Source organism: Neopelma chrysocephalum, unplaced genomic scaffold, assembly GCF_003984885.1.
Source record: "Neopelma chrysocephalum unplaced genomic scaffold, ASM398488v2 Primary Assembly neopelma1_96588, whole genome shotgun sequence".
Taxonomy (NCBI): Eukaryota; Metazoa; Chordata; class Aves; order Passeriformes; family Pipridae; genus Neopelma; species Neopelma chrysocephalum.
The window spans coordinates 208,337-223,974 of record NW_020925233.1 but is presented as its reverse complement, the minus strand read 5'-3'; the positions used below and the strand labels follow the sequence as shown (position 1 = coordinate 223,974).

The 15,638-nt window shown below is 40.1% G+C and overlaps 1 protein-coding gene across 3 annotated transcripts in view; it reads left to right on the top strand.

Moving 5' to 3' along the window:
• The first annotated feature begins 769 nt into the window (after positions 1–769).
• The window catches only part of FGF10 (fibroblast growth factor 10), a 65,353-nt gene continuing 50,484 nt past the window's right edge, over positions 770–15,638 (top strand). The window contains exons 1-2 of one of the 3 annotated variants that reach the window (XM_027708898.1): positions 770–890; positions 1,360–2,136. In XM_027708898.1, coding sequence (XP_027564699.1) covers positions 1,803–2,136 — 334 coding nt within the window. In that variant the 5' untranslated portion in view covers positions 770–890; positions 1,360–1,802. The other 2 variants (XM_027708900.1, XM_027708899.1) reach the window with 2 other exon arrangements.

Genomic DNA, 15,638 nt, shown 5'->3' with positions numbered 1-15,638 from the left:
AAAGCAAACTGCATTAGTTAAAAAAAAAATAAGAAAGACAGCAAAATATTTAGACAGATTTTATGAGGAAACCTTTGCAATGTCAATAAAACCCCTTTTGCTTTGAAGTCAGATGCATGATTCAGTAAACGACTCATGTTAGCAATTAGAAAATGGTCATTTAGGGCCCTGATTTCTTTTGAGACAAGGAGGGTGAGGGTGGGGAAAGAGACACAATAAATCTTGAGAGGCTTAAAAGGAAGAGGAGGCTAAAGTGTGAACTTTTTATTTCAGCAACGGAAGCGAGAAATCAGTGATTCATTAAAGGAGGGAGAAAGACCTCCATGGAAGCTGGCAAAGAAAAAGGAAAAGGAGCTAATTATGTCTATTCCCTTTTTACTCTCCCTGACCAGCACACAATCTGCTTTTCCAGGGTCTGCCTGTAGCATATACTTCTTTCCAAGCTCTCCACCCAACCCCTCCTCCCGCGGGGGGGAGGGGGAGATCTAGCAGGGAACAAGCTCCAGGTGGCTTTCTCAATCACTTCACTGCAAAAGAAATAAAATAAAACAAAACCCTCCACTAGCAAACAAGTTCGGGGGGTTGGGTTTTTTTTGTTGTGTGGTTTTTGTTTGTTGGGTTGGTTTGTTTGTTTGTTTTGAGGGGGTGGAGAGGGGATAAGAGTGAAGGGGGAGGGAAGCTTCCCTAGAGGGGATTGGTTCAGCGTGGAAGACAGGGAAATTAGTAAAGCATGAGTCTCCAAGCCATGCTGGTGGCCCGCGCTCCGAGGAGAAGAACGCTTTAGGAGCAATTAGCAGCCAGCCGAAGGCGGCGGCTGCAGTGGCCGCCGCAGCCCGGGAGGAAGCGAGGGCAGCTTCGCAGCAGGCACCGCTCGCTCCAGCTGCAAAAAGGTTTCAGATGTCCCACCGCTGCCTGACCCCCTGCAAATAAGGGCTGACCACCAGAGGCACATCCCACCTCTGACTTCTAATCGCTGACATTGAGGCTACAGCTTCCAACCTGTTTACAACCAAAGGGGGAGGAAAAGAAAAGGAAGGGGGGAGGGGGGGGACAAGTTGGGATTTCTCCCTCTCTCTCTCTGGTTTGTTGGGTTTTTTTTAATACTGTTCTGGAGAATTCAAAGCAAAACAAAGAAACTTCCTCCTCTAGGTTGTCAGTGAGAAAAGGACGAGTTGTGCAACTGGTTTGGGTTTTGCAAAAAGACAAGAGGGTGGGGATCAGAAGAAGGTACAAAGCCACAAAGTGTGAGTGTGTGTGTTAAGGTGTATGTGTGAAAAAGCTATTCCGGCACCCCTCTCCGCTGGTTATTATTTATTTTTGTTATTGTTGTTGTTGACTTTGCTGTCATCTATTTTTCAGACCTTTCTGCATCTAAGATGGTGAAGAAAGGAGTGAGGAAGTGAACAAAATAACTCCTGGGAAGTCTCAAACAAGGTTGGGGAGTGTGTATGTGGGGGGGTGGGGAAGGGAAAAAGGAAAGAGGTTTAACCACAGCAACACCCCCCCTCCCCCAAAAAAAAAACCACCAAAAAAACCCCAAAAAAACAAAACAAAAAAAAACCCACAACCAACAGCTCTTTTTTTCTGAGGGAGGACTCGAAGGATTAAAAGGCAGCAACTTCTGAGGCGATTTGTCCCCTGAGTTATGGATGTTGGTGCACTTACTTCAGGCCTGATCAGAGCTCAGAGGGATCTAACCAGAAGCAGCAACCACCGTCTCTCCACTTGCCTTTTACCAGGTTTTACCCTTCCAGTATGTTTCATTTGATAAGACATTTTCCAGCGCCCAGAGTTTCAGTACAATGTGCAAATGGATACTGACAAATGGTGCCTCAGCCTTATCCCACCTGCCTTGTTGCTGCTTGCTGCTGCTCTTCTTGGTGTCTTCTGTGCCTGTCACCTGCCATGACCTCGGCCAGGACATGCTGTCCCCGGAGGCCACCAACTCTTCTTCATCATCCTCCTCCTTCCCCTCGTCCTTCTCCTCTCCTTCCAGTGCGGGGAGACACGTGCGGAGCTACAATCACCTCCAAGGAGACGTGCGCAAGAGGAAGCTCTACTCTTACAACAAGTATTTTCTCAAGATCGAGAAGAACGGCAAGGTCAGCGGCACCAAGAAGGAGAACTGCCCCTTCAGTAAGTACAGCTCCACCGCGGGCTGAGGAGAAAAGAGAACGGACGGGAAGGGAGAGGCGAGGCCGGGGAGGGGAGGGGGCGCGGGGCAGGGTGGGGTGGGCTCAGCTCGGCTCTGCCGGGACGCCGCTCCCCGCCAGCCCGTGTATCTGCGGGTCTCTCCAGTTACGTTTGTCTTGCAAATGGCCTCGTCTGAGGACCGTTTAGTTTCTCCGCCCGGCAAAAGAACAAATTAGAAAGATTTGGAAGGAAGCATTGCGGAGTGTGGGGGGAGGGGGGATCGGGGGGGGCATTGTCTCCTGAATGTGAAAATCATTATCTCCTGTCATTAAAATGACTTGGAACAATTAATCGATGGCTCCCACGCACACACACGCGCCCGCCGCTCTCCCCGACCCGCACAGCAGCCGTCTGCTCTGCGCTCCCTCTTCCCCGAGCCCCGGGCGGGGTTGTTTGTCCCTGCGGGCCGGGGTCTTGCCCGTGTGCCCTCCTCGCCGCGGGGGTGCCCGGCGGCGGCCGCGCTGCCGCCCCCGAGGATGGGGAGGCGGTGCTGCGCTGCGCCCCGCGGCACCGGGGCTGCTGCGCCGCTATACCGCTACTCGCTCCATTGTAAACATCTGGGATTGCCTTCCCACAGACCTCACACGCGTTTCATTGTCCTTTCCTTTCTCTCTCTCTTTTTTTAAGAAATAATTTCAGAGCAAAAGTCATATGGTTGTCTCCGTAGCTGAAGTTTTGAGCTTTTCTGTAGTACTAATTAGGGGTTTAGTAATAGAATGCTTCTTGTAATGTATTTTTGGCTGTTAGTGCTAGAAATGTAAACTTTATTTAGTTTTCTTGCCTGTGCAATCTCAGATTGAAGTAACTCTAGTAAATCATAATATATTGCATTGTAGCTCTTGAGCGCCTATATCCCACTATAGGAGCATGCTGAGAAAGTAAGTACTGTTATGCAACTCTTGGAGGAAACAGACTTTCTTTATTGGTGAAGAACACTCTTTGGTTCTTGGGTTGTTTTACATAAATCCAGATAAACCTGGGAATAAGTCTTCTATTAAATTAAAACAACTGAAAGTGACTTAAGGAGATCCCTTGTTAACTAACGTGTAAAATATGGAGTACTTCAGCAGGTTACCATGATGTATGATAGACACTGCCTTTAACTCAGCTGTATTTCTAGTAAATATTCATATTATAGGCTTGCAAACAATGAGAAAAAGGCTGCAGTGCCATATGTCACTGCTTCACTTGCTCCACTTTGCAACTTCATTCTTTATTATGCACTCTAATGTTTGTAAAAGCTTCACGTGTGAAAGCAGGTGAATCTTATGGCCTGCCTTTGTGTATTTCGTAGAAAGGCAAATTCTTGAAAAACACAGCTATAAGGAAGGCTTAACTTTTATGAATTTGTGTAGAATGAGGTATTAGCACTGTATTTCTTAGATTACCTTTGGGTTTGGAGGAGAACAGCATTTTCATTCCCCTAAAATGGGATTATGAAAGCTTTGTGTGCATCTTTGAGAACATCAAATCCTTTTATGCAGAGCACTGCTGCCAAAAAAGCTATAAGGTGCCCAGTCTGACAGCAGTGTACTCAGAGAAGTAACTGCTCATCTGAGCAGTCCCACTTAGCTAGCAGAACTGTTCAATGAGTAAACTTGTACAGATGCATGAACTTCTGCGAGATCTTGCCAAGAAGAGGTGCACTGAAGTGCACATACACACCTTCCTACCATTCAGTCTACATGCAAAAACAACCCCCTGCAACTATGGGAGAGGGGATATGTGGTGTGTCCTGGTTTTGCAGGCAGTGTATCGGAAAGAGAATTGGCCTTCTCAGTGATGTCATGGTTATTGTCACATTTGCAGAGTATCTGCTGAAAAGAGAAGAATCAAATTTGTTTCATATAAAAACAAAACAATGCCTTTATTATACATAATTTTATCTTATTACTGAGGATTATGTGCAGTGATGAAAGGACTCCTATCATCTTAAAATTTGCAGCTTGTATACTGCACTTATATCACAAAGTCAGACCTAGTGTATAACATCTTTCAATACAAAACAATTACAGTTTGGTTGGCAGAAGTCAGAGTTTTATCTTCTTCATTAATAGTCATTGCAATATGAAGTGTGAAATTGTGTTTTCAGTAAAAGCTCATAGTCTTAGACCATTTAAAAATATATTTACTGTGCCTTTGTTCAAAGGTGTTTGTGTAGCAAAATGTTGCAAGTGCATCACTAAATCTACGCTTTTCATAACTTCACGTGTAGAGATCCCATCATAATACTGCTATAGTCCCAAGCTGGACTGGTTCCGTGCAAATATATGGTTTATCTTTCATATGGTCCAAAATAAGTAGTGACATGGGAATAGCTTTCTGCCATGCATAGAATTAGCCAGGCAGGCCACTAAATTGTATCCTGTTCAACATTACAGACTATTTAACCTCTATTATGAGTTTCTCTCCCCAAAACCATGTTTTTCTAAACAAATAAAACTGACTACTGACACAGAAGACTGAAGCATTCTAATTTGGAGGCTAATTTCCTCATATGCTAATGTTTAAAATCAGTTTATGCTTAAGTAAAGCCTTATCAATAGGTCTGTAAGATCGTGGTATGTTGTGTGATTAAACAACAGCTTTCATGGTTCACTGCCAGTTAAGCATAGTCAAGTAAGAAGAACAGTTAGAGAAAGTCAGAATAAACATTCAGAAAACAGAATTCAGCCTCCAGCCTTCAAATGGCTCAAGCAGCATTTTTAGATTTGCTCTACAAATATTGTGTAGAGTGCACTGAATTAAAGTTTACTCTAGCTGATGTATTTCAACTTGTTTGCTTGGAATTATTCTGTCACCCTTTCTCTACCTGCAGGGCAGCAGGAACAGAGGTGGCTCCTGATTGTTTTGTCAGGAGGCTGGGGGAACTTGCAGCATTTGGCGTAGTTGGAGGGAGTCTATCACTGGATAGAAGTAGGACACTTTTTAGGTTTTGTTTTCTTGTTCCTTATATCTGGAAGCTGGTCCTCAAAATGCAACTACTAGCTTGTCCTACAGCACCACAGCTGTGAAGTCCCTTGCCCCTGTTCCTGACAGAGCTATTTACATCCACAGATAAAGGAGCTGTAGTGCTTTCTGGAGACTTACTAGTTTGGGGAAAAACAAATCCAAAAATCCTCCAATGCTTTCACTATAACTTGAACCCTGGGACCACCAAAAGAAGCTTAAGCCATATATTAAGATTGAGAGGGAACTCATGCAGATTCTGATTTCATTTGCACCCAGACAGCTTTCTTGTTTGAAGATAGTGAAACTCTTTGGGATTAATGGGTGGCTTGAACTAGCTATGATAAGCTAGTAAAAGAAAACTAGATGGTGTTTCTGAGTGCTATACTATTTTCAATTGACTTTTAATGCAATTGTTAATAGTACTATGAAGCACACAAACTTCAAATGTACAAAACAGACCTTATTAGCTGAAGAACAGTAACAAAATACATAGTGCTTGATTAGCAGCAGCTACCTGCAGTCTGTGGAGGGAGTTCTGCCCGAGCAAACTCAACATCAGGCCCTTACTAAGGTATGCATTTAGGGAGTGAAGTCTGTGTCACTGAGCCTGGATATTAGTGGGAAGAATTGCTGGAGCGATTCCTGCGAGCTTTGGACCAAGCAGTGCTATGCAGAACCTACGGTAGATGGCGGCACAGCCACTGCCTGGTGTTACCTCTGCTCAAAGGAGGTGGACATGAAGGGTCTGAACCCTCAACTGCATAAGCTAATTTAGCTCAAGCAAACCCAAAAGGGCTTACACCAGCAGATATTCTAATAATTGGCCTTCTGAGCATCCCAAGTGGACTAAGCCAAGCAGTGCAAAAGCACGGCAGTTGCAGACTAAGAGTGTTTACCAGGGGAACTAGCAAGAAATAATTAACTACTTCCCATGAGCTTACCTATTCCAGGCTTTTCTTCTGAGTATGCCATTATCTTTTATATTAAGCTTTATGAACTGCTGAAGTCCCTGATAGTTTTTGGTTTTGCTTTAGTTAGTGTGGGATCAGCTTAACAACAAAGTGAGTAAAAGCAGGAAAGTTCTGAGCCTCATTCTGTAGCCCAAAAGATTGCAAACAACCACTTTAATTGCTATAAGTGCTGAACATTACTAATGAGGATTTTGTGTGCATATATACATGATTGATAAATAGATTTGTGTTATATATTGGGTTATATACAGAAAATTAGCATTAAATGTGTTTTGATTTAAGTATACTCAGTTTGATACTCAGTTTTTTGATCATACCTCAGGTGCAACAAAATAATAAAAGAGTGATATACCTTAGCCTCAGCTATGAAGCTCGAAGCAGATTAGAATAATTGGTAAAATATGTTATTTTACTACTGAACATTTTGTAAGCTAACTGTTTGCAATTATTGACTCCTCATCATATGGTGTTTGTAAATTGATGTGAGAACTTTTCACTGTTTTTCTAAAGACTGATGAGCAAGCATATGTGTTTTGTTGTTTTACTCTCCACAGTTCTGTTTTATTGTTTTACCAAAGAAAATACTTAAAATATGAAGTAATACTGTTTTAGTGAAGTAATTTGAAACTTAGGCTCTTCACTGTGAAATATATGGAGATGATTTCTCACTTTTTTCTTTTTTTTCTTTTTCTTTTTTTTTCCCCCACAGAACTCATATAATTTATAACAGCAGTATAAAACCATAGGCACTTAGGATTTATGAATGTGGAAAGAATTGTACTATTTAATGTCTACATGACACTCTCCTGTTACCCTTGCTGCATTCCTGCCTTGTGGACCCTCCATGCTGATACTGTAGTCCTAACATAAATCTGTTCAAAATACACAGCTGTAAGAAGTCTTTTTGGCTTCATAAATGTAACTTATGGCCACTGGGGGGGGGGGGGGGGGGAAGAAAAATAGGAACAGAGGGACAACTGAAGTTTGTTCTTGAAACATGAGAAGAGAGAAAACAAGGAGCATATAGGCTCCTAGATGCCATGCTTCTGTTTTAGTGACAGGGTTCACAGGTAGTGGCTCGGTCAAAACTTCCCTTGAAGATGGCATTAGCTGAGTGAGCACTACAGAATGTGCTTACACTTCTGAAACATCTTGGATGTATTCACTCATAGGTTAAGATCCTCTGTTTTGAAATAAGGCATTTTAAGATGACTTTCAGATGTCTTTGAGCTGTGTGTGTGAATAGGGGCCTTTTCACTTCAAATGAGAGTCAGTTCAGATCCTGCAATAGGGGAGTTTTCATTTATTTCACAGAATTTTTCTTTTTGGAAAAAGAAAAACCCTTCTATGAGCAAATCTTATTAAACTGTGTGTCTTAAGTTAAAAATAGCCTATATGAACACAGGGCAACAACTCATGTCATGTGGCTTACTGACTTTTCCTCTGAGAAAGTAATGTGATTGCACAAGGAAGATTCTAAATAAGGGGGGGGCAAGTATTTGTAAACAATATTGTATTTTTATTCGTAGGCTTAATATTGGGATGGTAGAAATAGTGTCAGCAATGCAGAGAAATTAGTCAGCTTGGGATTTCTTATAATGCTTCCTTCTTGGCATTGACATGACATAATGAAACATTGTTTTCTCAGTTTTCTGGACAGCTCTTACAGTCCCTTCTTCTCCAAAGTTGCACCAGGTTGAAATTTCTGTTTGCTCGTTTTGAGCACTTGCTACCACTGCTTGCAGTTGCCATAAGACACTGAACTACCTTATTCTGGGGTTTATCATTTAAGAGCTCTTCTTCACATTGAACAGCACAAATAGTTTGAGTGTTTATTAGCATTACCAACCAGTGTTAGCTTGATGAGGCTGCATGGATAAATAGCCTTTGCTTGCTTTGGGCTACAAATACCGAATTACCAGATCAGAAATGGAGGATGCATTTAGTTAACCTTAGCATGTGTTTGTTTCTCAGTAGCTAGGTATGCTAGTGCTGCTAGTCTAACTGTATGTACTTGTCTAAACAAATTTTTCTTCTTTTGTTTTGACAACTTACTTTGATGCAATATTTTACTATCTTGCTGCCTTTCATTGCTCAGGTGCTTTATAATGAAAAGTAATCAATGGTGCATGCAACCATTGGTTCTGTTATTTAGAAGGATCCTTTCCTAGCTCTGCTAATTGCTTCTGTTTCTTGCTGTAAAATATCTCTGTTGGTTAGAGCACAGTAAGAAGGAGACAGGAAACACTGTTTCATAAAGTTTTGAAAAGTCAGCCTGGGAAAGTTCTTTGTGTTTATGAAGAGAATTAGGAGTCAGGAGGAAGTGGCTTAATTTTTAATCACTGAATGGTTATTGAAACTGAATTCATTAGCTGAGCAGATTATTAAGAGTGATTATGCTGCTTCATGAGTACAGTGCAATCAATGGAAGTTTCAGGGGGAAGAAATGGTTACAAGTGAGCCAAGTCACACACCAAATAGTGGCTTTAAAGGCACTCTTTTTAAATTAGGTCACTTGTGTTCTTTCTTTGAACATTCAGTTCTAATTGCAACAGTAAATCAAAGAATACACTCAAAGTAGATTCCCATGTAAGGTGGACAACTGGACAGTGCCTTTTTACTGCTACTAACACGTGCATCCAATTACTGGGTTGATATACTCACAATGTCAGTTGTAAAGCATTCACCTATTTTATGGTTAGCCTGAAGAATTATTAGCCTGTCCCCTTTCACATTTACCTCTAAATAATCTGTCAGTAGTGTATATCTTCTACAGTTAAAGAGGAATTTTCACACACATCTAAGAAAAAAGGAAATGTTGAAACTACATCAAATAGTGTTATTCCTTTTCTCTTTCCCCTTTCCATAATTTTTGGTGTTGTGCAAAAGAAGAAAAGGTTACAGATACTAGAAACATGAATGATCGTGAACGTTATATAAAAATAAGGATCAGATATTTCATAAACCTTGATTTAGGAAAGCAATATGATGCCTGCTCCTTTCATAGTGGAAAACACATGTGAAGGATGATAAGCTTAGTTGGTTTTTGCAGTTCCTGACTCCTCTTTCTACATGAGTAGCAGAAGTGAAAATGGGGGCGGGGGGTGGGGGGGATGAGGAATCCCATTGCTTTTCTTTTTTCTGCCACTGATATTAGAGGTTCAAACATTGTATGGAAATAAATGAAATGTGAGGGTTTTTTTAGGTTCCTGATGCACAGCTGTGCAGCAGTAGTCAGCATGTGTGGGAGTTGGGGAGGGTATGCTGAAGCATTTTGGAAGCATTCAGGATGTTATTTGATTAGAATTAAGGCATGGTGCTAAGTGGAGCCTGGGTATAAATCAATGATATTGTGCCTGCATTAGAGGAAGTGGGTGGGAAGTGTGACAAGTACCAGAGCAGCACCAGAAAGGATGACAAGAAAGAAATAGAGGCAGCATGTGTCATGAGTGGGAGAGAAGCGGGGGGGGGGAGCATGTCTTACCCACTTTGACAGCTGTGAACTTCCAGTGATGTTGAATTGTCCTGTCTGATCTCATTGTATCATCTGTTTGCTCACAGATTGAAACTATGAAATCATTAAGATGCCTTTTGAATTTCTATAAAAGTATGTGTTTGGTGTTGTAATATAAACTTCCAACTCCCAATTTCGTTGTGTCATTTCTGGTCCTATTCTGTCCATACTATTTGGTACATGTTCTGGAGTTCTCTTCTTCACATTACCGTCTTCAAGAGGATTAATAACTTGCTTTATTCCTAATGTCAAAGTCAGTATGGACTACTTGCAAGCAGAAGGATGGGCAAACTTTCCCTTGAAAGTAATAAGCAATTTGAAACAGCCACAAGCTTTTGGTGGTTTGTTTGGTTTATCTTAAAATTTTCACTATGATAATACTGTGCACTATGTATTTGTTGTGAGAAACATATACCTGAAGGACATCAACATTCTAGAATGCTAAGTGGTTTAATTTTTGAAGGATGGAATAGGCTGGGTGTAATGGTTTGGTCTAGGCCTCTTCCTGGCAACCAGGTCGAAACTAAGGAAGTACCTATGTCCCAATATTCCATGTTATTCTTTACGTAAGTAGGAATATAAATAGAAGTTGGAGGAAGTTGGTTGGCCAGATCTCTTCCAGCAAAGTTGGAGACAGCAGGCTCCCTGCGGCCGGTGTCGCTTATGTGGGAGTGAGGCCTGTGAGGCCTGTTGTTTTTCCTATTTGAGAGGAGAGATTTGGTGGAGTGGCTTTCGTTTTCTTAAGGAAAGTATTAAGATTTTGCTTTGATAGTTCTTTGTTGGTTGTGTATATCTGTTGTTTTATTTTTTGGGGAGTGTTGGGGGTTTCTTTCTTATGTCTATATAGTTTTGTAATTGGATATACGTGTAAATACATATATATATTGCTTTAGGTCTGTTATTTCGGTTCTTTTGGTTTTTTTCCTTCCCTTTGCTTCCCGTGTGTTCACAGACAAAAGGGGGGGAAAGGGCTTTTGCTGTGGTGTTGGGCACTTGGCAGGGGGCCAAGTCCAAGCTGCCACAGTGGGATAGAATATTTTTGTGACTGATATGTTTAATGTTCAAAAATATGTCATATGTTGCAAGCTTATCTTCAAGACTTGAAGTAGTTACATAGTTACAAGTTTGTTAGTACAAAATATGTGTGTGCATGTATATGTATGCTTTATAATGATGACTTCATTTAATGCAAAGTGGATTTTATAGGACTGCAGTTTTAGAGTCTTCTTTTCATAAATTTTTATGACACTTTAGGAAATGCTAAAGTTCCTGATCTTCCTTGAAACAGTCTTTTAACTTCAACAGAACAAAGCTTTTTTCTTTGTGTTTCCCAGGCACTTATTTTTTCCCTATGGTTTTTCCTGGATGTAAACATTAAAAATATAAACCATGCCATAGAATCATAGAGCCGTATAATATCCTGACTTGTAAGGTTCTCCCAAGGATTATTGTGCTCAACTCCTGATTCTGCACAGGACAATCTGGAAGTCAATCTGGAAGTACCTTTCTTATCCATATGAATTATCTTAGTACCTGTGGCATGTGTTCCTTGGAGGCAAGCTAATCAAAACTTTCCCCTGAACTGTAACCTTGGCTCATGGCTTGACTCTGCCCTTCTACCCTGTCTCAGGAAAAGCAGAGTGATGCATGCAGCTCCCATTCTGATGACAGGACACATTTCCTTTGTCAAAACACTGTGCTAATAACTGCAACACAGAAGTTCTGTGCTCACTGAGGGTCTATAACTGCAAAACTAATGATAACATGAAAAGAAGCAGCGGAAGAGTCTAGAGGTAACCTCATGAGCCAAGCTGGGGTAGCTTGCTGTTAGTCTGCTTCAAGGTCTAGGCCTGATTGCTCAGCTGTCTCTTCAGTTGCTGAAAAGGTAACCTACCATACAAGATACACGTGTGGGTTTGATGCTACCCTTACAAGTAGCTGGGTCATCAATATGTACTTTGGCTGAATGGCTGAGCTAAGGCACCACCATGTGTAAACTGGAGCAAAAAGTTATCACAAGCTGAATTTCACTAGGTGTTCTGAGGTACAAATCATTGCAAACGCTTTAAATTTTCACTTTATGTGGTTCTGACAGAAATGGCTTAGATAGCATGTAAGAAATGGAAGGAAATAATGATTGTTTCAGCTTCTTAGGAGGTGAAGATGCTGCTGAAAGCACATGTGCAAGTACAGTGATTCTCATGAATAGTAACATTTAATGTCGTGTCTGATAGCTTTTATTCATAGAACAGCATCACCTCTGCTTCCAAACACACATGAGCACACAAAAGCACTGACTCACTTCTTAGTGCAATGAGTAGTTTAAACCACTTAGGCAGCTAACATGAAATTTAGTAAGGTTAGCACTGAAGCCCAGAAATGGATTCAATTTAAGAAGTTTTGCTGCTTCTCTTGGATTTTACTTTGTGGGCATCCCTAGTCCTAGGCCAAGAATGATGAAGAAGATGTTGAGATCATGCAGACTGGTAATTCTCTCCATCCTGACAATGATGCTTCCTATTCCCAACATGCAACAGGAGATACTGCAGGACAGGGAAAGGGTGACAGTGCTAAAAAAAAATAAAAATCTGTACTCCAGGTACTGTGAATGCATCCTTTCTTTCACAGCTTCATGTGCCTGAATAACCTGGGAAGTAGTAATTGGAACCCAGCCTGTACATCCTGTGGCATTTAGACTGTATAGCAGCCATACATTAGTATGATACTTCGTTTTCTTATGTGACATAAACCAGTCAGGAACAGTGACTTCTAATTGTTTTAAATTGTATATTAAGGAGATACAAGACTGAGCCCACTGACATTTTAAGATCACTGTATGGAAGACAGGAAGATTACTATTGGTAAACGCAGTTTATATAGTATCTTGCTATAGGGTTTTGGATGAGAAAATGCTTTTCATCTGAATGAAATATGTCACAGAACAGCTGCTCAGTTTAGTTTGCAACTAAATTACTTGGGAAAGAAAAGGTCTAATGCCAAGTATCCTTATTGAAGAGCTTGTAGGGTGTTTGAACTTTAGAAAGATTAGTAATTACTATGATGGATTTTTTAATCAAGACTGAAACATATACAGGCTGGAATAATGAAGTAGGATTGTGGGAAATAAAGGTTCACATCCTTCACCATGTGCTCTGAAGATACTCTGGGAATAAGGGGAGCTGGGGGAATCTTTGGAGTTCCTCATCATCCTTTTGGTGATTGCCAACTAACACGGAAGAGGAATCTGCCTAAAGGTAGAGGGTAAAAGACTGGACAATTTGGCATAAGGATAGTCTGCGTGAATTAAATTTTTAGTATAGGAAGTGCCATAAAGTATTAGGAAATACCAGGCTTTATATATTTGTAATTCATTGTACCTCAGAATTTCTAAGAGTAGGTATTTGAGTCTAATTTCTCTTTGGCTCTTTGCTGCTTATAAAATGAGGCTAGCAATATTTCCTACATGAGCAAGGGTGTTATGAAAGCAGATTATTTGTGAAACACACCAGTAACAGTGTGATGAGTGCCAACAAAAAAAGTCCACCCAGAGACTAATCATTCTTTTTTTACTGAAAGGTTTGGACATAAGAAACAGCAAGGGCAGTTTTGTCCTCTTATAGGACAGGAAAGAATAGGCTACTTCTTAACTCTAGCAGACTTAGCTGTTTGTGTTTTGACTGGAAAAAAATGTTTTAAAAAAATTATTCTATAGCCGTTCTTGCAAGCATTCTGTCAAGATTGTTCAACAGATTTGTTGCATAGCATAAAACAAAAGTTAATGGCAAAATAGCTTCTAACCAAATAGCATGGGTGGAGCACAAATTGGATCTTCTTGTCAAGCTGAGCTCTAGATCTGATTCTGCTGCATGAAATTATAATCACAAGCAATGTCAAAATTTCTTTTGCTTTGAAGTTATGAACATTAGGATGTTTTAGCTCAAGGTTCTCTATAGTTTCCATGATTAAACAGTTAAAATATAATTGTTATTTCACTCCTTACTGTCAGACCTATCAGTCAAAGAAATCTGAGCGTGATAGCCACCTAATATTTATTGTATTAATATATTATGTGTTTTTGGGAGTGCCTTAATTTCCTTGAAATGCTGTTGATGCATTGGAGTTAAAATATTGAAATTATTTGTTTGAGTTTTTTATTTTCTATCATTTCTTTAAATTATTGGTACTTCCCCTTTAGTGTCACAGACATTATTCTTTCAGTTTAATTTATTACAATTACTTTTACATGTCACAACTTTGCTTTGAAATTACAGCCATCAAAGTTAATGTCTTTTCAGCTTTAGTGAAAACACTTATAATGAGGCTGACACTTGGCTCATGTGGTATTAATCTGGTCTCTTGGTCATTTCTTCAGTTTCTCCTGCTGCAGTCAGCTCTCAGAAAGACATATCTGCAGCTGGGGAGTACATAAGATTAACTTCCGCCTCTCTGTGGCTTCTTGCCTCAGACCACACACCAAATAATTCCTCAAAGCATTATCCAGATTTGCTCAAAATTCACCATGCTTGCTTTATTCCTTCAGTTCTGCCACACATGTATTTGTGGACTCTGCTTACAGCTGATTGTGCTTATGAAACAGGAAGCATTTTGCAAAGATGAGGCTTTAGAGACAAACGCTATTGTAAAATATCTATAATAACTTTACTGTAGAACTGTATTTTGGTTTTGTTAATTTTATAAATGTACACAGTAGACCATAAAGGTCAGCAAGACCTAACCTTTTTGTTTCCAGCTGTACTCAGGGCATAACAAAGACCGATACAGTTTTAAGTACAGACAGAATCATAGTAATTCCCTTGTCCAAAATGAAATTTAAAAAAAAAAGAAAACCACAGGAAGAACTCTAGTGCTGTCAACTATTAAATTCAATGATGCTACAAAAAAAATGCCACTGTGCAGATGGAGGAAGTGTTAGTCAGCTCTCTTATCCAGGGACCTCCAAACCTTAATCACAATTTAAAATCCTTTAACAGGTAGCCACAGGTGTGAGGTGTACATACCTGTGCTCACACACCAATGCAGACTCAAGTATCTAATGATTAGCAGGAAGACCAGTAGATAAAAACATCTAATGCTTTCCATTACCTTGTGCTTCATGTAGCTGAGGTTACCTGACACTTCTCATTAAGTCCATAATGGGGAGGAGAATGTAGTTTTGTTGTTTGAGTAAACTTCAGTCTGGCATTTGTTTAGTGCTCATATTGTTGGGGTTTCAGCTAAATATTTTTTCATTATGGTTTCAGAATCTTTCTGCTTTCCAAGGAACCTGTTCTAAATATATATATATGTGTATGTATATATATATATATATATGTATATATATATATGAAGTCTTAATTTATATATGTGTTTGTGTGCCAAGCTATAGAAGTTCTATGCACAAAACTCCCTTTACAGATAGACTGATAATGCAAGAGTAGATTGCATGACAGTGCAACTAATGTAGCACATAAGATGAAGTTTTGAAAGAATCTGTGGGGATCCTAACTGAAGAGCACACATTTTGCCCCCAACACAAGAAAACCATTTACCTATTGTAATAAGTACAGAGGAGAGTTATTAAGTTGATTCCAGGGCTGGAACATTTCTTGAGAATAAGTAGAAATCTGTGTCATTATTGCACTAATTAGACACATTAATGTCTTCAGAAGGACCATAGCATATGCTTTACCTAGCAAAGGATGACAAATGTTAGGGTCTTCTACATATCTAATAACAATTTTGGAGCTTAGTCAATTAAAGAACTCATCTGTTCTCTTGTTCAAGTGGTAATGAGCCCTAGTCAGCATGGCCTTGTAACAGAGTCTTTTGGTGCTGCTTTTTTGTTGGTTTTTTTGCATTCCTTATCAAAATGGTAGATTTGTTTTCTGATTTTGAAGGAGAGCTGATACAAATCATTTGTCACAAGCCACTAAAAGTGTCAAAATCTTACAGCAGGCCCTTGGTGGCTTGTTAATCTCTCCTTTTTTACCCCCTCCTTTTTTAAAGGA